Consider the following 26,861-nt stretch of genomic DNA (forward strand, 5'->3'; position numbering starts at 1 on the left):
TGCAGATCATGTTCCGTTACAACCGTACCTATCACAACCACAATCTATATACAGTCATTACGACCACCCAATGAAAGCACATGCTCTGCCAAACAGTGTGCTCTCATGATAGCCACGTCGCTGAATCTTTTGATCACGGCATTCTACGTCTGAGAGCCGTCGCGCTCCTCGGCTCTCAGCTTGCTTGCTGAGCGCGTTCTGATGTAGTGGTGATTCTGGCGCGGAAGAAACGCCGGAGGGAAGATCGTACGCCGAATTTGGAGCAAATAATGCACTAGGGACAAACACATCTGATAGCTCGGCCACATGTGTATTTTGGGGGGTTTCTGGGCTAGCAGATGTCGGTACATCTGTTTGATGGTCATTTTCCACAGCGTGTGCGTCATCTTCGCTAGAGGGTGGAAAGCAAGATGAGCGATAACAGTCCGAACAATAATCCTCAGAATGCCCAGTAGACTGCAATCTCGCAATGGCCAAACTTTCTTCTTCCATCGCGAGCTTAAACTCAAGAGGAGTGTGAATGTGCTCTACCTCGTCGAATCGTGTGAAAGCTTGCGCCTTCTGTGCGGAATAGGACGCCTCACGATAGCGCCTCAGCCAAGGATGCGAAAGTGCCTCGCCCGCTGTGATGCGTTTCTGTGGATCCCAACGCAACATTCGAGACAGCAAATCTAGAGCTTGCTCTGGGACGTCCGGATAAATATCGGCCCAAGCGACCCCGTTGCGGTCTCCCATGGATTCCATATGCTTCTTCGCTCGGTCAGAGCCAATCCGGTCCAGCACAGCCTCTGGGGGATTACCAAGGACTTTATGAATCCGATTCAGCTGGTCCACATAATCAGTTCCAGGAAAGACGGGTGTTCTACCCAACAATTCTGCGAATATACAACCAACACTCCACATATCCATGGAAGGACCATAGCCGCCGCGACAACAGAGCATGACCTCAGGAGCACGATACCAGCGAGTCGCAACATAATCAGTGAGGGGAGCGCCGGGAAATTTAATGGGTTGGGAAGTTTCCACTGAAGGCAATCCCAACTTGGTCGGCAAACGATCACTACCTCCTGGATGAAAGAAGCGCATGAAAGCTTTATGGTCTGAAAGATCCGTGCCCGGTGTCGACTCCCGCGGTGAAGATATTTCAATATTATTCACAGAGAATACATCACGAATATTAACCTCTGGATGAGCAAATGAGTGGTCCCAGCTAGCTGGATCGCCAAGCCGAGCTAGACTTTCAAGAAATTCAGTGTTGTCTGAATCGAAGGCACGCGACATGCCAAAATCGCAGAGACATAGAGTACAATCTGCATTAACGAGAAGATTCCCTGGCTTCAGGTCCCGGTGAACGATATGAGCAGAATGCAGGTGATGAACGGCACGGAGAAGTTGAACAAGGAAGTACTTAATGTGAGCTTCAGTCAGGTCCTGGTCAGAACGGATAATTTGAAACAGATCGGCGTCGCACGCTGAGAGAATCAAATACACCTCATTAAACTCAATAAATGTGACGTCGAACTCAATAACATCCACAACATAGGGGCAATTCATCAAGTGACGCAAGGAGGCAACTTCTCGAAGTACACGTCGCGTCAAGACTTCACGTCCAAAGAAACGGCTCATCTTTTTGATGGCGACATGGCGGCTCGTCTCACTATCGTACGCCAGAGCAACACATCCATATGAGCCTATACCCAACTCTCGCACTAATGAGTAGCGCTTTTTGACGTGGAATGGAACCTGATAACACTGGAATGAATGATAGCCTCGCTTTGCCAGGTTATGAAAATGCAAAGGATGATCCTTCTGCGAATATCTACTCCAGCTAAGTGTTTCAACATGTGGCCCTGGCTGCTCACTCATTCTGGAGGGATTACGGCTCCGCGTCCGGGTTCTCGTGCGAATGGGTTGACGACGAGTCGAAAACCGTGCGTCTTCATGCTTAACAGCCTGTGTACCTTTTGAGGAGTCCGTCGTTCTCGCACTTGATCCAAAGAAATTGGACAGGCTCGAGGTGCCAAGCAGCATCATACTCCATGGACTGAAACGGCGAATCCGTACAGGCGTGAATAGACTGAAAGTGACTTGGCGCGATAAATAATTTCTGGATGCTTATTGAGTCTAAATTTGTGGCGAGATAGTATACGCTTTCATAGGCTCGACTTGAAAATTCATGCGACCGAAAATCTCGACCGAACACATGAATACCTTACTTCTGGTGCCCCATTAATTCCCTCCGGAGAAAATGAGTGTGCCCTTGCACTGTCGCTACAAGGTTCGGATTATTAATCTGGAAATTGAGTGTAGGGTACAGAACACACTATGGCGTATCCTGATTCGCTAAGAACCAGTGAATACATGGCAAAGGATACCGAGATGGGCCGGACAAAGTACCCTAAATATAATATGTTCGCAGAGCAAAGCCGCAATTTGCGTATTGAATCAAACAAAGCTCACTAGAGTCTTTCTACGAATCGCTTACCAATCTTGTTACGTGAAGTGCAAACTGACATTGGTACACATGCAGACCGACGAATGAGACGGCCGCGAAACGCCCATGGGATCGAGCTCAAGCATTCTTGAAGAGGACCTGTGCAATCTTGAATACAATCGTCCTTGCGAGATATAATGATGCAAGGGAGTAAAACTTCGTACTGGGTCTGATGATGGGTGTGTAAATAATCGACTTAAAATGAATTATATGCGCCTAACGCGTATACGCATCAATAGTTGGATTAGAATAACCCGATGCACCACCATGCTTGAAGAGAGAAACATATATCCTAGACTGACAGATTCTTGATTTGGTTGTGTTACAATGCTACATCTATACACACATCTTATTTCCTGTGCTTTACCGAAGAAGCAACGGATCCAGGCCTTGTCGTCCAAATGGTCAAGTATCACAGTCTTTGCACATATGTTCCACAGCTCGATGCCCGCAATGTTTTCCACACATCTACCAACATGCTTGCACTAGAACCGAAGCGCCATCACCGAGTTTCTAGGTGATAAGGGCTGTATGTATAATTCCTATATTGAACATATGCACTGCCTTGACGAATGTCACGTGAGTGACACGTTGGACGGAATCGCGTAGGAAGTGTCGCTTGGCTTGGACGTGCGTGCTACAATCATACCAATGGTAAGTGCATAGGCATGAACAAGACGGACAATGCTAATTAACGAAGGACCGCATTAAAGAGAAACTGAACTCACTTCGCGCCGAGGCGGATGCTGCACTTGAGCGTGCTGAGGTAGCGGAAGCACGAAACAAGGAATTGGAACAGGACAACTTGTCGAAAGAGCAGGAGATTTCTAGCTTGCAGCACAAGCTTTCAGTCCTCGAGAGCGATCTGGAGAATGCTGAAGCAAAGTTAAGCGAGGCCAAAGTCGGAAAAGAAGAAGGAGAAAGCCACAAGTCTAATGTGGACATTTTACAGCGCCGTATAGACATGCTGGAGGAGCAGCTTGACCAGTCTGAACGGAGCCTAAAAGAAACGACCGAGCAGTATGTATAATTATGGAGCGCAAACTTATATGGCAGGCTTCGACATACAGATGTGCGCGCTGAGCAACTGGAGCGCCAGATCCAGGGTGCCGAGCAGGAGCGTGATCAGTGGGAGCACAAGTACGAAGAGGCCCAGGAGAGGTACCAGGCCTCGAAGCGCGAGCTGGACGAGGTTGTCCAACAAATGGAAAGTCTTTAAGTATGCTGAATGGCATGTTGGAGAGGATCCCAGGACAGTGTTTTCATTTGGTTCGTTGGTTAAATTATTTGTCTCTACGTTGTTTTTATCCCGTGTAGCACGCGCCTCGGTGGAATTGTTCGTAACTGAGCATGAATCCATCATGCAAGTGGTCATTTTTCTTCTCTCACATTCTACGCAACTTGACCTTGCGCTTGAAGTTCTCGCGCAATCTGTCGAACTTTGCGCCTAGAATGTGTGTGTTAGTAATGACCAAATCCATGTACACAGCCATAGGGAGAACGATGCTAGTTACGTACTCGTAAGCGGCACGGTCCTGTCTGAGAATATAGTAAGTACATCGGTATCGCGGAATGAACATACTTGAACAAGTGGAAAGCATCTGCCTGTGCAGGATCACCAGGATTTGGATCATTAAGCAGATCCTGAATGCCTAAAAGAATCTGCTTGATGGTAATTGCTGGTTTCCAGCTCTTCTCCTCATCTGAGCAACGCATAAGGAAATCAGCGTACGCACCTAGAATCGATAAGCATACAGTCCCTGAAGGAAAAACATTTGGATGGAACAAGGGTGGTGTAAATTTACCTGTCACTAGTTAGAGCACCGCTTGGATCAAGTATGTGTGTGCGTACATTTAGGCGGCTTTGATGGGTATTCCTCCGGAAAGTACATTTTTAGTTTGTACACACCACCTTCCCATGGAGTCTTTGCATTAGACATCAAGAAAACGTACGTTGGATTTACCGGGAATACCAACTTCCCATACTAGGAGATTGAGCGAGCCGTCCGCCTCTTTCTCAGGACGTGCGTAGAACCCCTGCAATAAGATGGAATGCTCTTTTTCTGATTGCACGTACAAATGGATGATCTCTTCTCCATTGCTTCCGTTCTTCCTGTAGCCTGAGGGTAAGTAAGTACGCTACTTGACACGTACCTTGTACGGCAAATGCCTGACATGGTCGCGATGTGATCCCCCTAGGCACTAAGCCCTTTTGGCGAGGGTTGTTTGAGCGCCAACATGATCTCCACTTTGTCACGTGCGATTATACACTATGCACACCTTCAGCCAACCCCGCCAAATAGGCGCGACAGCCACGGAAATGAACGCGCGTAATGATAAGAGATTCTCTCAGTTCGTTCATGAAAATGCTTTAGTATTGATAAAATGTGTAGGTGATGCTGTAGAAGTTGTGTTGAACAAGACCTCAGTCGCTGCTTGTGTCGAAACAAGCTGAATAATTGAAGGTGTTGGTCGGTGCCTAGCTACAGAGCGGAAACATGTGGAGAAGGCGCCATAACTTATCCCTTGCCTTGAGGCTATTGTGTGGTGTGCCGAAGTGTGATTCTGTAGTTTGACTCGTATGTCGAGTTGGCTCGATGCACTTCAAGCCATTCTAGGAGCCACAGCATTAGTTTGGTACGTGGTCCTATGGACAGTGTGCCTCATTGGATATTCTGTGGCAAAGGAACTCTTCGAATGTTCATGGCCGCGTTCCCCGCTCTCGTCTGCGAATCCAACGACAACGGATGTCCCTGGCGTGTCGATTCTACGACCACTTGCGGGTCTCGACTGCAATTTATTCACAAACTTATGCTCCACGTTTGAACAGCAGTATCCAACAGATCGTTTTGAAATTATCTTGAGTGTCAGAAGTGAATATGACCAGGCACTGAACATTGCACGACAAGTAAAAGAACGGTATCCGCATATATCCAGTACGATCATTGTCGGCGATGTTGAAGCTAGTGTGAATCCAAAAATCAACAACCTTGTGCGTTCATATGCAGCAGCGGTGTTTGATATCATCTGGGTCGTGGACAGTCAAGTCTGGCTCAGTCCTCAGGCGCTCAGCCGCGCAGTCGATGCTCTGACCTTGCGGCCTGTGTCGCCTGTGCCACAATGGATGCATCGCAAGCCTAATGGAGACCGTGTGGGTCTGGTGCACCATGTGCCTTTGGGTGTGCTGCCAGCAGACACTCTCGCTTCGCATGTTGAGCGAGTGTTCTTGAGCACGACACACGCAAAGATGTACCTGGCTATCAATGCCGTTGCAATTGACAGCTGCGTTATGGGAAAAAGTAACATGTACCGAAAAAGTGATCTGGAGTGTGTCCCTGATTCGTTCTTCCAGTACAAACATGATATTCCCGGTATAGGGAGTCGTGCTTTTGATGACGAGAGTACTCGTACAGGCGGCGTTACAGATAATGCCCCTATTGCGCAGTCACTAGACGTTGTTCATGGAAATGCCCGGGCTTTGGCTCGTTATGGCATTTATCTTGCAGAAGATAATATGCTTGCAATGAGCTTATGGCGACCACCCCTAAAGCTAGCGCACCGGATATCGCCCGGCGACGTCGCACAGGTGGCTGTCGGCGATATCCAAACATTAGGTGAGTATGCGAAACGGCGCATGCGGTGGATTCGAGTGCGCCGACATATGGTGCCACTCGCCACATATTTGGAGCCATTTACAGAAAGCCTAGTCGCGGGCGGCCTGGCTTGGTACGGTTTGCGCATGTATGTATTGCGTGGGTGGATTCTTGGCTCAAGCATCCAGACATGGATTGCTTTTTCCCTTTTTTTTCCTCCTACATCTAACGGCGTGGTATTGGGTCGATATGAGTGTGCTCGTGGCACTTAGGCACGGTGAACCCTTGCCTGATGCTGAGCAGCGCTACTTGTTCATGGCTTGGTGTGTGCGAGAGTGCCTGGCATTTCCCATCTGGTTGTGGGCCATGCTGGGCCATACAGTAACATGGCGAGGGCAGCGCTACAGGATTCTCCGCGATTCACGCGCTGCCCCTGCGTCGACCGAGTCCACGGGAAGCACGGAGGCACTATCGACGGGACTGGTTGTCAGATTAGCCCTCAAGCACAGAATCGATTTCCGTACGCCATCTCCTCTGAAGATCTATGCATTCGAGGAAAATTCGGTATTTTGTGTCAAACAACTTGTGAAGCGACAGGTTGTTCGTGGGTTCAATCAACTGACCAGGCTTGGTTGAAGCCTCCATCAAATTCCACAGTGTTCCAGCATATTGTTGGGCTGTTGCCTCAGCGTCAGTTTGCGAAGACAATATGGGCGTCTCAGATCGCACGAGCTTAGAGCGCTCCAATGTGACAAGAGCAGCCATCTGACCAAGGATCGCAGAACCGACCGTCACACTCGCAGAGGCCTCCGTCGGCATTTGGACACGAAGTCCACAAATGTCTGCAACAAGATGTGCATAGATTTGATTGCGTGCCTGACCTCCGCCCGAAAAGTATATTGTCTCGACCTTGTGACCAGAGCGATTCATTTCATCTACAATATGCCGCGTCTGTAGTGCAATCGCCTCAAGTGTCAGAAGGTATTTTCGTGCAAGATCAGCACGCGAACGATCAAGATCAAGGCCACTCAACATGCCACGGAGCGATGTATCGGCGAGCGGGGAGCGATTGCCGTAAAAGTCGGGATACATATGCATGTAGCGCACAAGTAGAGCATAGCTCGATGGCGATGTGACAGGTAGCTCACTTGCTTGCATTTGGGCTTCAAGTGATTCTTCCAATAATGAATAAACAGAGCACTGGCGCGCATGCGCTTCCGATAAGGTTGTGGCATAGGCGGGATGTGTCTGTAAGACCGCATCGATCAATTGACCTGTGCTGCTTTGACCCCCTTCATTGATCCAGCGATGTGGAAAAACTGCATGATGGTATGGTCCCCACACGCCCGGCACATGCACACCTTGCTCACTCTGGATGCAGTAGCAAGTGCTGGTACCAGCAATAGCAACGAGACGCGACTGCGCATCATGTAGCGACGTATGCGTGGTTTCATCTCGACCCAATGACTTGGCAGCCGCTGTGCCAACCCAGCCTGCATAGGCATCGATCAGTGCCGAGGACACAGGTGTATGTGGCAAGAGACCAAGTTCTGACGCTGCCTCCTCCGACAGTCCTGCTCCTACAGGCATGCCAGCCGTTAGAACTAGCCCTTGTTTTCCAGGTATGCCACCCAATGCATCATAGTGTGGGCCTAGACACCCGAGTCCAATGCGCTCAAGAAAGTCTGGTTGCCAGCCGATTTTGCTGCCGGCAGTACCAGGAGGAATGTAACCACACTTACACACGAGACTGCAATTCGATCGTGCACGGGACCCAGTTGCACGGAATGTAAGATAGTCGGGCAAGTCAAAGAATTGAGCGCTATCAAATTTCGCTGCAGGCCAATGGCGACGAAGCCAGAGGATCTTTGGCATCTCCATCTCGAGGGACATAGTTCCGCCGACATAATCGAGGACTTTGTGGTGCTGCGAATTGATTAAGCGCGCTTCTTCTTCTGCACGGTGATCTGCCCACAGAATGACATTCCGATCAGCTTCATCAGGTATCATTTTCGTAATGCTAGGTGGCGTGATACTCATTGGTGCTGCATTCGCCTTGTCCACCACCACAAGACTACAAGTCGCATCAAAACCAAGGCCATAGACCTCTTCAGCATGTACGCCCGCATTTTGGACAATTTTTCTAACGCATTGAGCTAATGCGTTCCAAATTTGCGCGGAAGACTGCTCGAAAAGCCGACTGTCCCGTTCATAAGTCCATGTTCTTATGGGTTGTGTCTCTTGCGCGACGATATCCCCCCCTTCTGAAACGAGGCCCGCACGTACAGCCCCTGTTCCTACGTCTATGCCAACAAAGTACATGTGTGAAGAACGTTTGGTGTCAATCTTACAGGGGATGTGGCCAATAAATCACCCAAGCCTATGCAAACAGTGGCCAACTATAATACGAATGCCAATGAGTTCTGGGCACGGACATTATGTTGGGCTCCCAGCCTTACCTAAGAGGGGGACCCTGTCCACTTGAGCATATGTTGCGCCAACCGACCACACACGTGATGGGCGGCCACGGGTTTCAAGACCCGGGCTCAACATGAGGCGCCAGCGGCTTTTGGCGGGTCTATGGGAAAAAAGTGGGCGTTTCTCCACTCCTTTCCGTCCAGCGAGAATTGTTGGACATTACATTATGTTCGATTGAATGCAAAAATAGCACAGTATCGAGCGGGGGCGCCGTGCTGACACCTGTGAACACGTGGCTGATTTTCCCGGACCGAATCGCTGACGACACTGTCGAGCCCTATTTCCCAATCGGAGCATGGGTCACGCAAGCGTTCACACGACAGCCCGTCCCTACCTCAATGTTGAACGCTAGATAACTATCTTTTTATCCCCAGTACCACAATGTCGAGTACTGAAGGCCAAACTATTACATGCAAAGCAGCTATTGCATGGGAAGCTAACAAGCCACTTAGTGTAGAGGATGTACACGTAGCACCACCGCGAGAAGGTGAAGTGCGTGTGCGTGTGACATTCACTGGCCTTTGCCACACGGATGTATACACGTTGTCCGGAGGTGATCCAGAGGGAGCATTTCCTGCGATCCTCGGACACGAGGGTGCCGGTATTGTTGAGTCGACAGGAGCTGGTGTCACAGATGTGAAGGCAGGCGACAACGTCATTCTTCTATACACGGCCGAGTGCCGTAAGTGCAAGTTCTGCACGTCGGGCAAGACCAACTTGTGTCAAGCTGTACGTGCGACGCAAGGCCGTGGCGTGATGCCTGATGGTACAAAGCGCTTCACGTCTGCACGCACCGGCGAGGAGCTCTTCCATTTTATGGGCACGTCAACCTTTAGTCAGTACACAGTGGTGTCACAGTACTCGCTTGTGGCCGTGGATCCCAAGGCACCCATGGACCGTACGTGCTTGCTGGGCTGTGGCATTACAACCGGCTATGGCGCAGCTGTGTACACAGCGAAGGTCGAGCCGCAGTCCTCGGTCGCCGTGTGGGGTGTCGGTTGTGTGGGCCTTGCAGTGATTTATGGTGCCAAAGAGCGTGGTGCGAAGCGGATCATTGCGATCGACACAAATCCAGGCAAAGCTTCATGGGCGAAAAAGTTTGGCGCTACCGAATTCGTCAACCCGAAGGATGTGCCACCGGTCGAAGGTGGTGGCGACGCTTTGGTTCAGCATCTCGTGAACATCACGGATGGCGGCTTGGACTACACGTTTGACTGTACAGGAAACGTACATGTTATGCGTACGGCTCTGGAGGCTTGTCACAAAGGTTGGGGTATCTCGACGGTCATCGGCGTTGCAAAGGCAGGCGAGGAAATCTCTACTCGCCCATTCCAGCTCGTCACAGGTCGCAAGTGGCAAGGTTCAGCTTTCGGTGGTGTGAAAGGCCGCACACAGCTGCCTGGCCTTGTTGACCGATACATGCATGGCGATTTCATGGTCGATGAGTACGTCACGCACCGCGAGACTTTGAGCAACATCAATGAAGGCTTGCACCACATGCACGAAGGTGGCTGCATTCGTTGTGTCGTGGATCTTGCATAGATGATGTCATAGGCGTATGTATGGTATTGAGACCGCAGCGATGGCCAATATCTAGCGAGGGCCCTCAAAGGCGGGTGAGGTTCGAGGAAACGATGATGAGGCACGTTGGGTAAGGACAAGAGCCGAAAGCTTGTGAACGAGCAAGCAGCCACGCATGCACGACAACAATTGCTCCAGCTCATGAATTCATGAAATTCATGCTACTGACAATAAGCGGGAGGAAATTCCTGCCCATATGTCGGTGTAGGACCGCCGATAGAGCGCCGGCCTCGTGTTGATACTAGAGAAGACGACGAAGATGCGGTAGAGGATGGTCCCGGTAATAGTGTGGACGAGGACGACGGTAGCAGCGTACGCTCATAGTACGAATGCGGCTCATTTACAACATCAGGATCAGACCCATCTAATTCTCCAGGTTTCCGACCATGTGTTGCTTCGCCGATCATGAGATCACTGGGGTTTGGAGGTGGCAGCATGGCCTGCTCAGCGGCCGATAAGTCGGCCAGACTCATGCCACACACACACATATTGTGCGACTCGCCACGGTCTTGATTCGCCATCACAATCTGTTCCCAAGTTGTGCCGGTCAGATGCTTGAGCTGCGGCACAGTGGAAGTAGGTTCATTCTTCTCACTGTACGCGGGAAGTGTCACAGCATCCAATGCACAGCAGCAAGATGGGATGATGACACCTTGTCGCAAGGTAAAGACCTTGATTTTTCGGCGCCCCTCGCTCGTCAGAGCGTCTGGTACTGATGGATGGTTCCGACTATGCACGACCTCCACCACAAGCGTGTGATGGAAACGTAGTGGCGAGCGAGTACCAGACATGGTACTGGGCCGGATGGCATTGTCATCAGGGATGCGAGCAACGCCCTGCACTGTCCAAGCAGAATCCTGCCCCGCGTACCGAATGTAGCCCGGCAATGTATCGACTTCATCAAGAGTCGCCTTCTCCTGCGACGCGACAATGCCCTTTTCAAACAATCGCCGCTTCTGCACAGGTGTAACTTGCCGACCTTTGCGCCGCGTCGTCACTTCAATCGTCGTATGTAGCAGTACTCGCACCATATATACAATCAGGTCCCTTGGTGGTGACGGGCTGTGGATGTCGATGTTGAAAAGCCCGCCGACAGAAATGTTGTTTGACGTGCATGCGACAGAAAGCAAGCCCACAGTCGGGTGGACATCGTTGAAAAGCACCGTAAGCGGCGTCACGCCGCCGTCAGGTGCGGGATTTACCATAGGAAAAAAATCTCGCCACTCTTCGACGTTGGAGCGCGCACGTCCAGCGCCAAGAGCGGTGACTTTGACCGAGTAGCGCACCTTGCCGAATGGGCTGCGGTCATAGGGGGGCGCATCAGCCGGGATTATAAACGCAAACTCGAACATGTGTACGCCTTTGCTTAGCTCCATCCCTTCCTCGTGGTTATTGTTAGAAATGACGTCCACATGCTTTGTCGCGGATCGACCACGTGGCTCGTCGCCATACGTATACGAATCTTTACGCGACGGCGCACGTCCACGAGGTCTTTCTAGCTCGTCTTCCAGGATTTCCTGTGCTTCTAGGCGTTCTGTAATTTGTTGTAAATCCTCATCAGTCATGACACTGTGACTAGTTCCCTGCTGCGGTGTTGATGCGCCAGAATAGTTCTGAGGAGTGCGTGTGCGCGAATGCGAAGAGGAGCGACAGGCATCGAGGCCTGCTGAGGCTGACGACAGACTGTGTCCCAGAAAGCGTGCAGGTGTTTGTGAGCCAGATTTTGGCGCTCTTCCTCGCGAAACACCGCGTACCATATGACGAAAAATATCGTGACTTTCGCTGTGACGACCACCACCGCCAGGAATGATCGACGGACTGCGTGGACGCGACACGCTAGCCGAGTTAGAACGGCGGGTATTTAGTTTGGACAGCCGCGCAGGTACACCGATTTCCAGGATTCGCTCCATAAACGTTGAGTTTTCCCATGAAGACGGGCTTTGGTTATAGGCTGTGTCAAGGTGCGCGAGCGACATCGTCGCTCGTAAATGCACGCGAATGCCATCTATATGACGTGGAGATGGTGCATGCAGATGAATTATGCCTCGTACAAGCTCGTCGTTTGAAAGAGGAGGAAGCTCGTGCGTGCGGTGCTCGTGATCGAGCGTCGCCCGGAGAGGTGGCCGCAGAAACACAACATTTTGGATCAAGTTCACCTGGATCTCGCATGGTTGAAAGATTGTCGATAGCATATCATGCATGATGAGCAGTCTACGTGCGTTCACGCAGGCGTCTCTTCACAGCCAGCTCGTTCTCACACCCTGCTCTAACAACCCCTTCGTCGTTGACTTTGTTGGGTATTCACCGAACGTGGAGAGAGACCGAGCTACACTCCTATCTAACCCGCTGGGCCCGGGGCATGACATGAATCCCTCGAAAACAACGAAAGGCCGCTATAGGCTAGGCTCACAGACTCTTCTGGATCTCTTTGTGTCCTATTGGCTCAAGATTTTTCTTGTCTCCACGCGTAAAAGGACAGCAGCTAAGTACGAACACGCGTGTTTCAGTCATTTTTCACAAGTCCACACACTGGACGAAATTTTGGCGACGCTAGATTTTGGCACTGCGCCTCCGCAACGCCGCGTTGCTTAAGACTTGTTTGCGGTGGCGGTCTTGATAGGTCAAGTCACTTATACATACGCCGCCTTCCATTTTTATTGACTGCGCGCTTTCGTTTGTGTGTGATTGTGTGTGTGTGGGTGGGTGAGAGCGTAACTCTGATGCATCCGAACGCAAAAATGCGTGACGAGGTGCTCAAGTTACTGGACCAGCGAAAGCAAATTGAATCTCAGCTAGCTAAGCACCAAGACAGTCTTAAGTCGCACCATGTCACGATGTCGACTGAACTCTTGGATTCAGAGGGATTTCCACGTTCAGATCTAGATATCCCCACGATTCGTACATCACGCCAACAAATCCGCATGCTGCTCCATGACCGCGAGCTTGTGAACGAGCGCATCGAGCAACTTCTTCCCTTAGCTCTCAAGTGCAATGATGCACATGCGTCCTCTCCGTCGCCGTCAGAGCAGAGTGTGCAACAAGCTTCATCCCGTCTAAGAGATCAATCCCACCTTCTCGCTGTCCGAAGCGTTCGACCTCAGAGCCCTGCATCGAAAGCTGTGCGTATCTTCGGCTGACAGGCCACACTAACTATGCAGGGTCTTCAAGCTGGTGATATCCTCCTAACTTGGGACGAGTTAAAACCCATTACGTCTGAGCATATGTCACAGCTACCGTCTCGTCTTCATGAAGGTGTACCAATCTCGCTCGATGTCAGGCGTCTACAACCGGACGGTCGGCACGTACAGATACAGCTTACCCTTGTTCCCTCTTCTCGCTGGGATGGCAATGGTCTTCTTGGTTGTCACATTGTGCCTGTATAGACTGATGCAGTATGATATTTGCAATCTTCAGTTGATAGCCCCATTTAGTCCATGACAACTCGTTCATCGATTCGTGCGCATTCAAAACCTGTTCGGTACTATTGTGAGAGTGTGGAGATGTCAGCCCCATTTTTTTCCACGACACCGCCATCAACCAATCATGGGTCCTGGCTTCCATCCCTATCCCCTCAATTCGTTGCCATGCCGCAAACTTCTATCGCCTCCAACGTACTGCTGTTGCAATTCGCTAACATCGTGTCATATATTTTGTTCCTATCATCTACTTTGTATGTGACATCAAAGCACGATGCAGTGAGTCGCAACCTCGAGTCGTATATCCAACCTGCACCATGGTTTTACACTACACCACTAATCATTGCCATCTTATTTGTTGGCCTATGGGTATATCAATTCTATCCCTCTGGAGAAAGAATTGTCAAAGAGTCATTGAGGTGGAATCTTCCGCTTGTTATGTGCCTCTACACTGTGTGCAGCCTTTTGTACACGGTCGACTCTGATTCTTTGCTCATTTATGTTACGGCTTTTCTCGTTCTCTGCCTCGTTGCTGCTAGCATAAGTCAGCTGTACGGAAGTGTACGCATGGAATCGGAGGCTTTGAACCTGGCTGATACACTCTTTGTATATCTGCCGGTGTCGTTGATGCATGGCTTTGTTGTTGTGATGTTTTTCGTGGGTGCCTTTGCTCTTGTACCTCGCGATGCGTATTCACACAAGCCTAGTTATTTGGTGGATGCTATTCTGCTCATTGTACTTTTTTTCCTCCAGAGCTCTTCGGCTGGCTACGTCTTCTATGGAAACCGTGATATTGCCGGTGCGCTTGTGGTTTCTCTGGGCCTGCTAGCCATTGCTCAGCAGCAATCCAACTTGCGCTTCATCCACTGGACTGCCTTGTAAGTATCAACCACTGCCCAGACCCTACCCCCACTCCTAGTCCTGCTCTTATTTCCGTCTTGGCTCTTCCTTGTTTATTTCCATACTAACTATATTACAGTGTCTTTTTTGTCTTTTCCATCGTTGGCACAGCTCGTGCGATACTGTCGGTGATTCAGGAGCGACAGAATGCCAACTTGACTGGGACTGATGAGGAAAATACACCGATTGTGAGTTGAAGTAAGATACCTTTACTTCTTCCGCTCATTCGACCACTTGTAGTACTTGGTTTTAGATCTTGCATGCATGTCCGTATCCTCATCGTCATCATCATCTTCGACAACCAAGCCTTTCGCCGTGAGCTGAGCTCCCCGTTTACCGATGGCGTCTTTTATGTCTTGCATTTGCTGCTTCCTGGGCACAGCATGCGCCCCTCGCGTGCGCATGAGTGTGCGTACAACATCAAGCTTTTGGGCTGCCTCAGAGAGGGCGTCCAGTCGTCGCTGCCGCGCATCTAGTTCCCGAATTTTGATTCTCAGTTGCCGCTACATTGCGTTAGTGTCACGAATGAAACAGACATAGAAATGTACCTACCTCACCAACCTTATCAGCTCTTGTAAGCTTCGTCGTACCGGTTGCAGCGGCGGCGCTCGTTTCCTTCGCCGTCTGTTCAGCTTGACGTACTGGCATGTTAGTCAAGATATTTATCCACACCGGAGAATGATTTATTACATACACTCTTCAGTACTGTCAACCCATTTCGTCTTTTTCCCTGCCCCTTGAACGCGGCCTTGCTTTTTCGACGACGCACGTTTTTCACCCAGCAACTTCGCACGTTGCAACGCATCGGCCAAGTCTGGTTTCTTTTGCAATAATGCAAGTCGCATGCCTGGCACACGCGGCGCTAGTTCTTCCACGAGTGCTTTGTATTTCTTGCGCTCCGACGCCAATTGCTTGCGCAGGTATCCAGCGTCTTGCGTTTTCAAGAGCGACACTACATCATTCTCAAGTGGCCTGTTCCCCCGTGAATCAATATGCACACCACGCTCCGTCTTCTTCCCGATCATGCCCGTGTAGAATTCATCCTGGTTTCGATCTGCGGCTTTCTGTCTCAGCCGCTGGAGCTTGTCTCGCTTGATGTGATGCGCACGCGCTCGCTCAACATAGTCTTTGTGTTTCTCTAAAAGGCCCAAATGCTTCCTGTGCTGTGGCTGACTCCGTTCTTTGTGATTACGTCGCTGTACATAGTTCCTTAAAGCCATCGTAGTATCTGAGCAACAATGAACGATAATGCCTGTCAATGTTTCATCGTGCTGCAGTTTGCCAGATTTTTTGAGACGCACGTGACTCCGGGGCTTTCCACTAAGCGCGAAAGCGCACGCGTGCTTAGCTGCGCCGCCATTTTCGCGAGCGTCAGAGACGAATGTCAGTGTGCGATGCATTCTGGCTCAGCGCATCACCATCTTGATCTCCTATAGACAGGTCTTGGCAATGGACTCATTGCTTTAATTCTTTCCAAAATAATCTCTCATCACACTTGAGTAAAGAACTCGTTTTTATTGACGTTTTTCATCAGCCATCTATTTGTTGTTGTGCAAACTTGACCAGCAAAGAATGACATCCGAAGAAAGGGCGTCTTCTGCGTCGACCTCGCGACTGTTGCCTCGTTCTAATGCGCATAATGTACCGAACTATGGTGCAGCTGAGGCACAGCCCCCCAGAAATGTGAGGAAAGAAGACATGTCCTTCGTGCATGTCCTCTTACCATGCACAGCCATGTGGTGTGTGACGTTTATCAGAAGCCTGGATACTACCATCGTGGCCATGCTTTTAGGCACTATCTCTTCTTCTTTCTTGGCTGCAGAGCGTGCTTCTTGGATTGGATCTACGTTTCTCTTGTCTGTCTGTTGTACTGCACCCTTGTACGGCCGTCTGAGTGACATATTCGGACGGAAACGCAGTCTTCTATTGGCCGTTTCTGTGTTCTTGATTGGTACATTATTGTGCGGACTCGCGCGCTCAATGAACCAGTTCTTGATCGCACGAACATTGGCAGGCTTGGGTGGTGGTGGTTTGAACACTCTCAACAGTGTCATTATGTCGAGTCTGGTGCCACTCAAGTCTCGAGGCGTGTATCAAGGGTTGTCAAATATCGTATACGGCCTAGGCGTTGGAACAGGTGCCCCTTTAGGCGGCTTGTTGAATGACAAGATTGGCTGGCGTGGTGCTTTTTATGTGCAGATCCCAATCTTGCTGGTAGCGCTGCTGGCTCTATCTTGTTTCCTTGGGCATGATGAGGGCATTCATTTTGGGCCAGGTGACTCGATTTGGAGACGGCTCAAGGATGTCGACATCCTGGGCCTTGCTTTGTTCGCGTGTGTGCCAATATCATTTCTGCTCGCGTTCGATTTGGTTAGTGTGCAAAATGCGCCCTTGTTCGATAAGTATGTTATGAGTGCCATTTTCATTGCTCTGATTGCTTTTGTTCTCTTTCTGGCTGTTGAACGGACGCTGCCACGTTTTCCCTTGCTGTCCTTTTCCATCCTTTCGATCCGCTCTGTCTGGTCCACGGCAAGTGCGAATTTTTTTATCAGCATGGCGTTGATCAGCTTCAACTACTTCTTCCCATTCTTTTTTCAAACGGTAGCTCAAATGCCAGCCTCAGACGTGGGCCTTCGAATGATGCCTGCCAGCTTTGCCATTGGAGTTGGCAGCTTGGCCGCAGGCTTTTACATGCGCCACTACGGTCGATACTATGGCTACCTATGTGTCAGCGTGGTTGTGTTGTGCCTCTCCTGTCTTCCGATGGCTTTTTACTCGTCCAATCCGCCTAAGCTTTTGCCTTTTGTATTTAATGTGCCGCTCACATTTTCTCAGGCTGGGTTTTTCACATGTGCACTTGTGGCTCTCGTCCATGTGGTCAGTCAAGAATCTCTGGGTGTGGCAACTGGTATGAACTATCTTTTTCGTTCCACCGGGCAGGTTATGGGCATTTCCCTGTCTGGATTTCTTTTACAATGGACACTCTCCGACGAGCTTGGCAAACGGATTCTCGGCCCTGGTTCCGATGAGCTGATTCTTCAAATTCGTCATGACTCGACGATCCTGCCGTCACTACCGGCCGACCTGCGCCACGAGGCACTCTTGTCCTATACTTCTGCGTTACACAACGTCTTTCTTTTTATCATTGGATGTTATGTGTGTACTATGATCTTATCTTTCTTCGTCGAGAACAAACACCTGGACGAGCCTTTTTCTGATGAGCAAGATACCTCTTGAATTCGCCCTTACAAAATCCTGCTTCACAGCTTAAGAACTGGTTTTTTTTTTCTTCATTTTTTTTCATGGCTCTAATCCCACATAACTGCCCCTGCGTTGGTGACCAAGGCTTATCTATCTTGCGCCAATTTAGGAGCAACACAACGGCTCGTTCTGTTATCCTTATCTTGCTGTGCAATAGGAATCTAGATGATCTATCACAACATCGTCTCTACACGCAAGAAAACTTCTACCGCTGCAGAAGCATCCTTGCTCATGTTTATCTACTAGTAGACAGTTACATGTCCAACAACAAATTCGACTAAACAATATAGGCCGGGATCAAATTATGAGGCCATAAAAGCAGCGGAAGCAATGGTGACAAAGAGAGAGTAACATAGAGACAGAGAGACTGTTAAAAATGTATAGATAGAGAAACGGGAAAACAATCGGAATTCAATGAATTGAGGACATGATAGAGGGTGTTGGCATGCAGATACAAAATTCATTCAACGCCAGTCAGCCTCATTCACAGGGTGTGATCCCATGTAGACCTGCTGCGAACTGACACCAGCCAATCCCGGGGCTGCCCCTTGCATGACATGTGATGGGTCTACAGCAGCAGCGGCAGAAGAAGATATACCACCGCGCTCACCAACAAGTGCAGGCTGCATCCGTGCATAGTCAGCAGCCGATTGCATGACAGGCCCCCGGACTGGAGAATCAGCGATGCCCATCTGATCCTGGGGCAGAACTTTTCGCCTCTGTGTCTGACCCGCGACAGTGGCTTTCTGTACTCCCACGTCTTCAGGAGCCCCGGTCTGGCCCGCAGCAGGCAAGCCACGAGACGGGTGTTCGACACGGTCCCTAGGTTGGATGCTCCAATCATATACATAGTCGTACTGGTATCCTTCACGCACAAACAAATCACGGAAAAGTTTCCGAAGGTAGCTGTAATCCGGCCGGTCGTCGAAACGGAGCGAACGACAACAGTTGAGGTATATAGCCATCTCCGTCGGGAAGCCGCGGCATAGAGATTCAGTAGGAGTCATCATCTTTTTCTCCATAATACGCTCGTACTTTTGTTTCTTGGTGGCTGCCTTTAGGCCCTGCCAAGGAAGAGAGCCACGCAGGAAATACATCAGCACATATCCCAAAGACTCAAGATCATCGCGACGCGATTGCTCGACACCAAGGTGGGTGTTGATCGATGTGTAACGTGCAGTACCAGTAAGGTTTTTGTTTTCTCGATAAGGAATGTGAAGGTGAGTCTTAGGATCGCGGTACTTCTTCGCAAGACCAAAGTCAATCACATTCACTTGATTCCCACGCTTACCAATGCCCATCAGGAAATTGTCAGGCTTAATATCGCGGTGAATAAAGTTGCGTGAGTGAATGTATTCTACGCGTGAGATCATCTGGTCTGCCAAAAGCAAGACTGTTTTGAGGGAAAAACGTCGGTTACAAAAGTTGAACAGGTCTTCGAGCGAAGGTCCTAGTAAATCAATGACCATCGCATTGTAGTCACATTCCTGTCCGAACCACCTCACAAAGGGCACGCCGACACCACCGGCGAGTGTTTTGTAAACTTTGGCCTCATATTCCAGCTGAGTGATGTTTTTGCTTTGACAGACTCAAGTTTGATAGCCACTTCTTCACCGCTGATGATGTTCACACCCAGGTAAATATCACCAAATGAGCCGGAGCCAATTTTCTTGCCGATACGATACTGGTGTACATGTTAGTGTCTACTGTCGCGTCGGGTCAACATCGACGGCACTAGTGAAGACGACGTTGAAATCAGCGAAGACAACACCATAGTTGTCTTTCGCGTACGCCTCCTCGCTCGTTAACATACCCTGAGCCAAATGTTAGCACTGAAACCTCCTACACGCGCCGCTACGAAAGATTGGATGCTGGATCATGTACGTACTTTCCTCCAACCCGCAAATCCATCGTGGGCAACGACGATCTATTTGCCTAATACGTGTCGGTAGTTCTTCGGGGAACGACTTACACGTTTGAAGCCCGGTCGTCAGAAGGGACGGGCTATTACTTTCTTTACGCGACTGATCGGTGCAATGCCCCTTAGAGAAAGTGAATAGGCCTTGTAGGCTAGACGGACACAGAGTGAGTATGCGAAGAGCCAATGATATATAGCGCGAGTGCCTATTCCACTGGCATCACCACGTGATCAAGGGAATTCATGGGCTGTTGGCCACGGTGGCACTCTTCGGTGTCATCGCTAGTCCGGACCAACCAGACTGACCTGGCGCCGACGAGCCAAGTAACCGCGGGATGAAGCATGTCTAAGCTGCCGAGGTGTGCACATCATGCCCACGAAGCATATTTCTTGTTCCTATAGGCTATAGAAGGTTATGAATATCAAGGTATGCCCGCAGTAGTGATGGGCCGATTGTTTAGTGCGCGTGTGTTCGTGTTGTCGCATAAAGAGAGAGAGGCGGGAGTATGAGAAGAGTGAGAGCGTATAAGGACGGCAGAGATGTCTATGTAATTTTTATTCTATTTTGTTTTTTCTTGGCTGGGCGCCGAGGAAATCATGCGGAATGATAGCAGACGAACGAAGCGTGCGTGTCATGTGCCATACAGTTACTAGCACACTGCCACCACCATTCTCCCACATCGGCAACGCGGTGCGCGTGCCCACCGAGCACTGCAAGGTTACGATCGGCAGTCTCATGCATCGGTAGCTCAAGCTAGTGGACGGACGAGTGCTTACGAATCAAAACCGTTGTACCCTGGCATGTCGTCCATGAGTCGATCATTTCTCGGACAGCAAGGGACTTTATTTTTCTCGCGAGACACACGCGGATCGTACGAGCTAGCACCCGGGCTAGACGAGCCTTACGGTATAGATGTGCTCGCACCAGCATTTGAACCAAGTCATGGTCAAAATGATCCTCGTTACAACCTGTCGCGCGAAGAAGTTCTTAAAGGATTCGCAAATCGCTTCGTGCATTCAACTACGTACTTGTACTTGTATGCCACGATGGCTATTTTATCGCTGGTAACCGTGATTTTCTCGCTTGTATGGACATGTCCAGGCCCTGCCTTTTATATACTCGAGTTACTTGTCAATGTGGTCTTGGTTGCTGAAGTGTCAGTTCGACTCGTCGCTTATGGCAAGAATTTTTGGAAGTCGACTTTCAACATCATCGACTTGTGCCTTGTGGCCTTGTGTCTAGTCACGCTAGTGGTTCTCTTTCTCGGACATGGATGCTCGCCGTTATCTCAGCGACCGGGTATGAGCGAGGAATTACTAGACAGCGTTCTTTTGATCGTACGAAATGTCATGCAATGCATGCGCTTGATTAGTGTGATTCGGCGCAGTGGCTACAACGTCTCAACTCGTATTATGGCCATTGACCTTAATGATGCGCATGATTACAACCTCGATCTTGACCTTGAAGAAGAAAGCTCACAAGCGCTTCAGCGTATGCGTGATGGAGGTGATCAACGCTCTGGTGAGCGTGGATGGAGTCCTCAGTCACGCCCTGACACATTCGTTGCATCACGTCCGGATGATAGTATTATAGCTATGGATAGTACAGAAATAGACGATACGCATTTATAGATAGGAAGCATTAGCCCACATCTCTCTCTGAATTGAGACTTGTTTTGATATACCGCAGAGCCAACGAGGAGGTGTGGGGCGTAGGAACTTGGGAAAATAACGGTTGAGAAGAGCGGGATGTGTTCGTGTGGAGATATGACTTCTCTTCTACAGTACACGACACGACGGCTTGAATCAAGTTTGCGGTCCATGTCCGAATCGACAAACGCGACGATGGTGCCGCGTGGCGCATATGAATTTCTTGATACAAAAGAGACGCGTGCACATCTGATTGAACAGTATGACAATTTCTTGTTTGATTGTGATGGTGTGTTGTGGTCTGGTCCCACCGTCCTGCCGGGGGTGGTGTCGTTTTTCCGCAAATTGCGGGAGCGTGGAAAGCGAATCTTGTTCGTTTCGAACAATGCATCAAAGAGCCGACGTACATTACTTGAGCGCATCAATGCGATGGGCATCGATGGGCGTGAAGACGAAGTCTTCTCGTCAGCGTATGCAACTGCTGCATATTTGAAGGATGTGCTCAGGTTCCCGACAGATCGCAAGGCGTATGTGGTAGGTATGAACGGTTTGGAAGATGAACTAGATGCGAATGGAATTCAGTATATTGGTGGCACAGACGAACAAGATTGCCAAGGCCTGGATGGGCTGGACTTTTCACCACTAGCCTCAAAAGATGCGCTGGATCCGTCAGTTGCCGCAGTCGTATGCGGCATCGATACCAAGTTCAGCTACCGCAAACTTGCAAAAGCATTTAGGTACATTACACGACCGGGTGCGGAAGGAGAAGTTCGTGCGGGCGAGCAAAATGGTGGATGTCACTTTGTTTGTACTAATGAAGACGTGACGTTTCCTTCGTCCGAGGGCTTATTCCCAGGTGCAGGCGCAGTTTGGAAAGGCATCCAGGTGTCGTCCGGTCGCGACCCTATTGTCGTTGGGAAGCCGCATCAGCCTATGATCGACACCATCTTTGCTCGTTTCGCATTTGACAAGTCACGTACTCTAATGGTTGGCGACCGGCTCGATACGGACATTGCTTTCGGTCAGCGTGGTGGCATCGATACGCTTCTTGTGCTTACGGGTATCAGCACACTTGAGCACGTCCATGCATCGGATGCAGCAGCGGTGCCGACCTATGTAGTGAATGGTCTATGTGACTTGGATACGGCACTTAGTTGAGGTGCTTAGTCAGCTACTTTAACTAGGATCTGGATTTGATGGGTGGAGACGTGTGGCAGAAGCTACAACGGCGAGGTCGTCCGTGTGCCATCTGAGGCTAGACTTGGCCGCCGTATCGGTCCTGAGTTGACCTCAGAGCCAAGACATTCGAACGGGATGGCCAAAGTTCTAGTGTATGGAGATGAGGAAGTTTCTTCAACGTCATATTCATACGTGCTGCGCACACTTCAGTTGCTTTGTAGGAATAGGTATGACGTACAAGGTGTTAAGAGTGAGGTGCTAGCCACGGCTCCGTGGGAGGCGTCAACACGCTTGGTGGTCGTGCCTGACAGTTGTATGCATACCAGTTCTGCTTGGTCGACACCGACAGGAATGCGAACGGCAAAGCAACAAGTCCAGGCCTATGTGATGCAAGGCGGCACGATTTTGGCCTTTGGTGCTAGTGCCGTATGTATTGACAACAGCAGCAGTAGTAGCGGCGACAGCGTCGCAACCCTTGAACAAAACAAAGACGGCCAAAGCGTTGCACACATGCACATGCTTGGACGCGGTCGAATCTTATGGCACTGCGCGTCTGAGCCAGCCCAAGCGTCAATCCAACGCATGTTGGAAGCTGCACAACTCTCAACGCACAACACGTCTTTCCCGGCGCTGCCATCGCGCACGCCTATACTTGTTGCCTCACAAAGCGTATCACTGCTAGACACCTGGGCGGAAAAGCTGCGCTCGCATGCAGCCGCTGCAGCACCAACGAACGTGACAGAGACATCTGGTACTTACATACCTGATTCATCAGACACGTGGGTCCTATATGATTGGCAACCTGCCTATGCCGCCAAAGACGTGGCAGAATGTGTGGGCAATGATTCGGATGATGAGAAAGTGACATCGATCGTACTTATCCCTGAAAAGCATTTTGCTGAAGCAAGTGAATCGACGCGTGACTTTGACCTGGCGCGCTACTTTGACGCTCTGTCGGAAGCGCGCGCAGTGAGTGCGTCAATGCCATGGCCGAGGCCGCGTTCATTTCATACGGCTGTGGGCCATATCATTGCATATGCGCGTGTAATTAAAAGCACGCAGACGGCGTTGGACTCGAATCGATGCCTTCTGGATGCATGTCTGCCAGGGATGACATTTTTTGCAACCCAGCAGGTACATGGTCGTGGTCGAGGCCAGAATGCGTGGATTTCGCCACGTGGCTGCTTGCAATTCTCGACCCTCGTGTCCCTTCCGCTACACATTGGAAGCAAGTCGGTTCTTTTGCAATATCTGGCAGCCTTGGCCGTCGTATACGGTGTGAGCATCTTGTACCCGAGCGTACGCGGTCGAGTCCGGATCAAATGGCCCAATGACCTGTATGCGCAGGTGCCGGAGGAACGACTTGGGAGCATTTGCGTAACGGAGCACGGCATGCGCAAGCACTTTGTCAAAATTGGTGGGATCCTTGTGACGGCTGTGTGCACACCAGAGGCATTTCATGCCATCGTTGGTTGCGGCATCAACTGCCTGAACGACGAGCCAACGACCAGTGTACGTGCATTAGCGCACGACGATACACCAGTAACGCAAGAGGCATGCGCTGGTGCGATCATGGCTGCACTCGAGTCGCTGGTACGTGTGTTTGCTGATGTTGGCTACACATTCGCGCCATTCGCCGAAGCTTATGAGCAAGCATGGCTGCACTCGGACCAGGATGTGTGCTTGGCCGATATGCCAAATGAGCCACGCCGTATCGTGGGGATCACTAGTGATTATGGTCTTTTGCGCACAGTTCCAAGGCAAGCGTCAATACGTGCGCGTGACGCATGTGCATGGTGCGCAACACCTGTGCCGGGCGTTGTGGATGTCCAACCCGATGGAAATTCGTTTGACATGCTCCAAGGCCTGGTGAAAAAGAAAATATGAGCAAGTGGAAGCAGAGAAGCGGGAAGCAACCACCAGACACAATGGCTTTTCACATCACGCCACATACCGATATACTTGCCTGTCGCCGTCCACACGCTCCATACAGTCTTTTTCGATTAGCCGCTCAAATGCACGCTTCAGCTCAGCCGTCTCGACGGGGAAGCGGCTCTTGACCTGCTCGATGACGGCGGTGGTCAGATCAGCGTGAGAGATGAGTTTGTGTGCTTTCAGCACACGCATCGCGGATGCTTGTAAGAGCACATCGCGGTCCATGAGTACATGTTCCGTGCTTGTGCGGCGTTCTTCAGGAGAATCCCGTTGCTGGAGCTGGTTCAGCTTGATTCGTCGGCGAGCGTTAGATAGTTGCTCGTTGACCATGAACGAGTCGCTTTCACGAACCTCACCACCAGGAGGAATCTTGCGCAGGATTCGCGTGCGCGCTGGGCCGCACGCGAGTGACTGGAGCGTGCGTTGGAGTTCATGCAGAGGCATGTGTGTTGCTTGTTCAAGTTCAGAAAACGTTTGCACGTCTCTCACATTAAAAACAAGCAACACTGCTGCTTGCAGCGTGCTCACGACGAGGTCCTTGACCCCCGCTTCGCCCAGGTCTGCGCGCACAAGCAAGGAGCCTAGCGCATGGCACCAATGCAGTGAGCGACCAGAATGGCACGTGTGGTAAAATGTCTCGTAGCGCAATAATGCTGATTGCATGGACGAAGATAGAATGAGTGGGGCATCATGGAATGGCGGCCAATGTGCTTGTGTCAGTACATCTACCTCGAATTCAAACGGTGTGCTAGCACCCCCTGCTTCAGCAAAGGCACTGCGCAGATTGTCGGAGAGATGCATGTCTTTCAGCATCGTCTCGAGTTTCCGCGTGTAGTCAGGCCCACACTCGTGCTTGAGGCGCAGGATCACGGCACGCTCAGCATCGTCTGATGCACTGCACCGTAGAAGCAGACGCCGGGCGAACGCCCGTTGATAATACTCTTCGAATAAGTCCTTGTGATGCAGGCACCGAAACAGAAAGAGCACATCGTCCATGCACGCCTCTGGCATACTTGAATCGACAAGACCGCGGCCTTTCTGGAGCTCTGCATCAATGTAGTTAGCAAGGAGTTCTGCTATGTGCGCACTCTGCCCGCGCAGGCCAGCTTCAAAACCATCTTGGATCGCATGCCGCATGGATGTGTTGGCCTGGAGGCAGGACCACCAAAGCCTGTGCCATGTTCTTTGACCTGTAATGAGATGTTCAATCAGGACATCATCCGACGTCTTCTGTAAAAGCGCACACACACGCGCCTGAATGTACTCCCGCATAGCTTCGTACAAGCGTGGGAGAATGCAGGCGGCATCAAAGACCGCGTAGCATGCACGTAACTCAGCAGCGGCGGAGACTGAGTCGGAATTGGGTATAGGGCCCGCATGGCCGACAGTCCCCTCGGAGGTTTCCATGAGATATGGCCACGCAGATGAAAGAATGTCCTGATGCGGACGTACGATTACGTCCTGAACAACATCCACCACACTCGCATCTGGACCGAGCCAGCTGGCCCAGGCTTGCTCACGCATAATCCAGTTATGGATCACCGGCATTGAATGCGCAATTTCAGGTGGGTTTGCGCGCCCACTATATAGCTGAAGAGCATAAGAACGATAAAAAGAATGGGCTTCGTCGATGACAGGTTCGACCTTGGTGCCGACGCGACGTACGATCTCGAGAGCACGCTCGAGGTACTTTGGTGCTGAAAGACTCCTAAGGTCAACCTGGGATGCAGAAACACCCAAACGTGCAGCCTCTGCGACCTGATACAAGCCTTGTTCCCACACCGTGATACTCTGTGTTGTACGACATGTGCGTGTGAGCATATTCATGCATGCGGCATCAAAATCCGTCTCGTCCGCGCACACTACGACCGGGCGTAGCATATCCTGCACCATACATAGACGCTGCATCAGTTCATTCCATAGCTTGACCATGCGGCACAACCATTCACCAGGATCTTGGGCCTCGGCGTGAAGGGGATCGATGGCGACCACCAACGCTTCTTGCACATGCTTGTGAGCATCGCTCAACACACGTTCAGGCAAGCCCCGAACTCCTGCAAGCACACGCATTTCCGCATACACAGATGGGACAGACCTGTCCGGAAGTGTTGGCTTACCACAAATCACAGCATGAACTACTTCAGCTACGCTTGCTTCATTATACATGAATGCGTCCGGCCTGTCGGGGCCCTCAAATGCCTCTAGTGCATGCACGACACGATTAGTCGCATCTGACATGGATGCATTTGACGTACGACCTGCTGTCACTCCGCCCTTCACATACGGAGCAAGCACATCAATGAGCATGACCTACACGCTCCCAGTGCGCGGCTAAAGAGACACAGCCGTGCGCTTCGTTGGGCCAACAGGCGGGCGCACACACCAGGGTGTAGTGGTATGGAGGTGTGGAGGTGTGTGGTGACAAGGCATCGTGGCCGCCTTTGCAGACGATAACG

At 50.6% G+C, this 26,861-nt stretch overlaps 16 protein-coding genes across 16 annotated transcripts; 9 read left to right on the top strand and 7 right to left on the bottom strand.

Moving 5' to 3' along the window:
* Positions 1-57: 57 nt before the first annotated feature.
* On the bottom strand, positions 58-1,866 carry MGL_0039 (uncharacterized protein; the record flags this gene model as incomplete). The annotated part of the gene is made up of 1 exon (XM_001732212.1): positions 58-1,866. The coding sequence occupies one exon, from the start codon at positions 1,864-1,866 to the stop codon at positions 58-60; it is 1,809 nt and encodes a 602-aa protein (XP_001732264.1).
* Positions 1,867-3,145: 1,279 nt separating this feature from the next.
* MGL_0040 (uncharacterized protein) lies at positions 3,146-3,713 on the top strand (the record flags this gene model as incomplete). The annotated part of the gene is made up of 3 exons (XM_001732213.1): positions 3,146-3,148; positions 3,195-3,514; positions 3,551-3,713. 3 exons carry the CDS (start codon positions 3,146-3,148, stop codon positions 3,711-3,713), a joined length of 486 nt encoding a protein of 161 aa, XP_001732265.1.
* A 173-nt stretch (positions 3,714-3,886) lies between these two features.
* On the bottom strand, positions 3,887-4,671 carry MGL_0041 (uncharacterized protein; the record flags this gene model as incomplete). The annotated part of the gene is made up of 7 exons (XM_001732214.1): positions 3,887-3,941; positions 4,013-4,033; positions 4,077-4,299; positions 4,347-4,419; positions 4,448-4,531; positions 4,572-4,614; positions 4,649-4,671. 7 exons carry the CDS (start codon positions 4,669-4,671, stop codon positions 3,887-3,889), a joined length of 522 nt encoding a protein of 173 aa, XP_001732266.1.
* Positions 4,672-5,075: 404 nt separating this feature from the next.
* On the top strand, positions 5,076-6,359 carry MGL_0042 (uncharacterized protein; the record flags this gene model as incomplete). The annotated part of the gene is made up of 1 exon (XM_001732215.1): positions 5,076-6,359. The coding sequence occupies one exon, from the start codon at positions 5,076-5,078 to the stop codon at positions 6,357-6,359; it is 1,284 nt and encodes a 427-aa protein (XP_001732267.1).
* A 220-nt stretch (positions 6,360-6,579) lies between these two features.
* Positions 6,580-8,127, bottom strand: MGL_0043 (uncharacterized protein; the record flags this gene model as incomplete). The annotated part of the gene is made up of 1 exon (XM_001732216.1): positions 6,580-8,127. One exon carries the CDS (start codon positions 8,125-8,127, stop codon positions 6,580-6,582), a length of 1,548 nt encoding a protein of 515 aa, XP_001732268.1.
* Positions 8,128-8,946: 819 nt separating this feature from the next.
* On the top strand, positions 8,947-10,107 carry MGL_0044 (uncharacterized protein; the record flags this gene model as incomplete). The annotated part of the gene is made up of 1 exon (XM_001732217.1): positions 8,947-10,107. The coding sequence occupies one exon, from the start codon at positions 8,947-8,949 to the stop codon at positions 10,105-10,107; it is 1,161 nt and encodes a 386-aa protein (XP_001732269.1).
* Positions 10,108-10,307: 200 nt separating this feature from the next.
* On the bottom strand, positions 10,308-12,347 carry MGL_0045 (uncharacterized protein; the record flags this gene model as incomplete). The annotated part of the gene is made up of 1 exon (XM_001732218.1): positions 10,308-12,347. The coding sequence occupies one exon, from the start codon at positions 12,345-12,347 to the stop codon at positions 10,308-10,310; it is 2,040 nt and encodes a 679-aa protein (XP_001732270.1).
* A 537-nt stretch (positions 12,348-12,884) lies between these two features.
* Positions 12,885-13,529, top strand: MGL_0046 (uncharacterized protein; the record flags this gene model as incomplete). The annotated part of the gene is made up of 2 exons (XM_001732219.1): positions 12,885-13,265; positions 13,305-13,529. 2 exons carry the CDS (start codon positions 12,885-12,887, stop codon positions 13,527-13,529), a joined length of 606 nt encoding a protein of 201 aa, XP_001732271.1.
* Positions 13,530-14,000: 471 nt separating this feature from the next.
* Positions 14,001-14,444, top strand: MGL_0047 (uncharacterized protein; the record flags this gene model as incomplete). Its single annotated transcript, XM_001732220.1, has 1 exon — positions 14,001-14,444. The coding sequence occupies one exon, from the start codon at positions 14,001-14,003 to the stop codon at positions 14,442-14,444; it is 444 nt and encodes a 147-aa protein (XP_001732272.1).
* Positions 14,445-14,671: 227 nt separating this feature from the next.
* Positions 14,672-15,862, bottom strand: MGL_0048 (uncharacterized protein; the record flags this gene model as incomplete). Its single annotated transcript, XM_001732221.1, has 3 exons — positions 14,672-14,965; positions 15,015-15,103; positions 15,157-15,862. The coding sequence occupies 3 exons, from the start codon at positions 15,860-15,862 to the stop codon at positions 14,672-14,674; spliced, it is 1,089 nt and encodes a 362-aa protein (XP_001732273.1).
* A 580-nt stretch (positions 15,863-16,442) lies between these two features.
* Positions 16,443-17,699, top strand: MGL_0049 (uncharacterized protein; the record flags this gene model as incomplete). Its single annotated transcript, XM_001732222.1, has 1 exon — positions 16,443-17,699. One exon carries the CDS (start codon positions 16,443-16,445, stop codon positions 17,697-17,699), a length of 1,257 nt encoding a protein of 418 aa, XP_001732274.1.
* A 488-nt stretch (positions 17,700-18,187) lies between these two features.
* MGL_0050 (uncharacterized protein) lies at positions 18,188-19,096 on the bottom strand (the record flags this gene model as incomplete). The annotated part of the gene is made up of 1 exon (XM_001732223.1): positions 18,188-19,096. One exon carries the CDS (start codon positions 19,094-19,096, stop codon positions 18,188-18,190), a length of 909 nt encoding a protein of 302 aa, XP_001732275.1.
* A 1,346-nt stretch (positions 19,097-20,442) lies between these two features.
* On the top strand, positions 20,443-21,273 carry MGL_0051 (uncharacterized protein; the record flags this gene model as incomplete). Its single annotated transcript, XM_001732224.1, has 1 exon — positions 20,443-21,273. One exon carries the CDS (start codon positions 20,443-20,445, stop codon positions 21,271-21,273), a length of 831 nt encoding a protein of 276 aa, XP_001732276.1.
* A 213-nt stretch (positions 21,274-21,486) lies between these two features.
* Positions 21,487-22,449, top strand: MGL_0052 (uncharacterized protein; the record flags this gene model as incomplete). Its single annotated transcript, XM_001732225.1, has 1 exon — positions 21,487-22,449. The coding sequence occupies one exon, from the start codon at positions 21,487-21,489 to the stop codon at positions 22,447-22,449; it is 963 nt and encodes a 320-aa protein (XP_001732277.1).
* Positions 22,450-23,052: 603 nt separating this feature from the next.
* On the top strand, positions 23,053-24,357 carry MGL_0053 (uncharacterized protein; the record flags this gene model as incomplete). Its single annotated transcript, XM_001732226.1, has 1 exon — positions 23,053-24,357. The coding sequence occupies one exon, from the start codon at positions 23,053-23,055 to the stop codon at positions 24,355-24,357; it is 1,305 nt and encodes a 434-aa protein (XP_001732278.1).
* A 54-nt stretch (positions 24,358-24,411) lies between these two features.
* MGL_0054 (uncharacterized protein) lies at positions 24,412-26,712 on the bottom strand (the record flags this gene model as incomplete). Its single annotated transcript, XM_001732227.1, has 1 exon — positions 24,412-26,712. One exon carries the CDS (start codon positions 26,710-26,712, stop codon positions 24,412-24,414), a length of 2,301 nt encoding a protein of 766 aa, XP_001732279.1.
* Positions 26,713-26,861: the final 149 nt, after the last annotated feature.

This window comes from Malassezia globosa (genome assembly GCF_000181695.2).
Source record: "Malassezia globosa CBS 7966 chromosome Unknown mgl_sf_1.1, whole genome shotgun sequence".
Lineage (NCBI taxonomy): Eukaryota > Fungi > Basidiomycota > Malasseziomycetes > Malasseziales > Malasseziaceae > Malassezia > Malassezia globosa.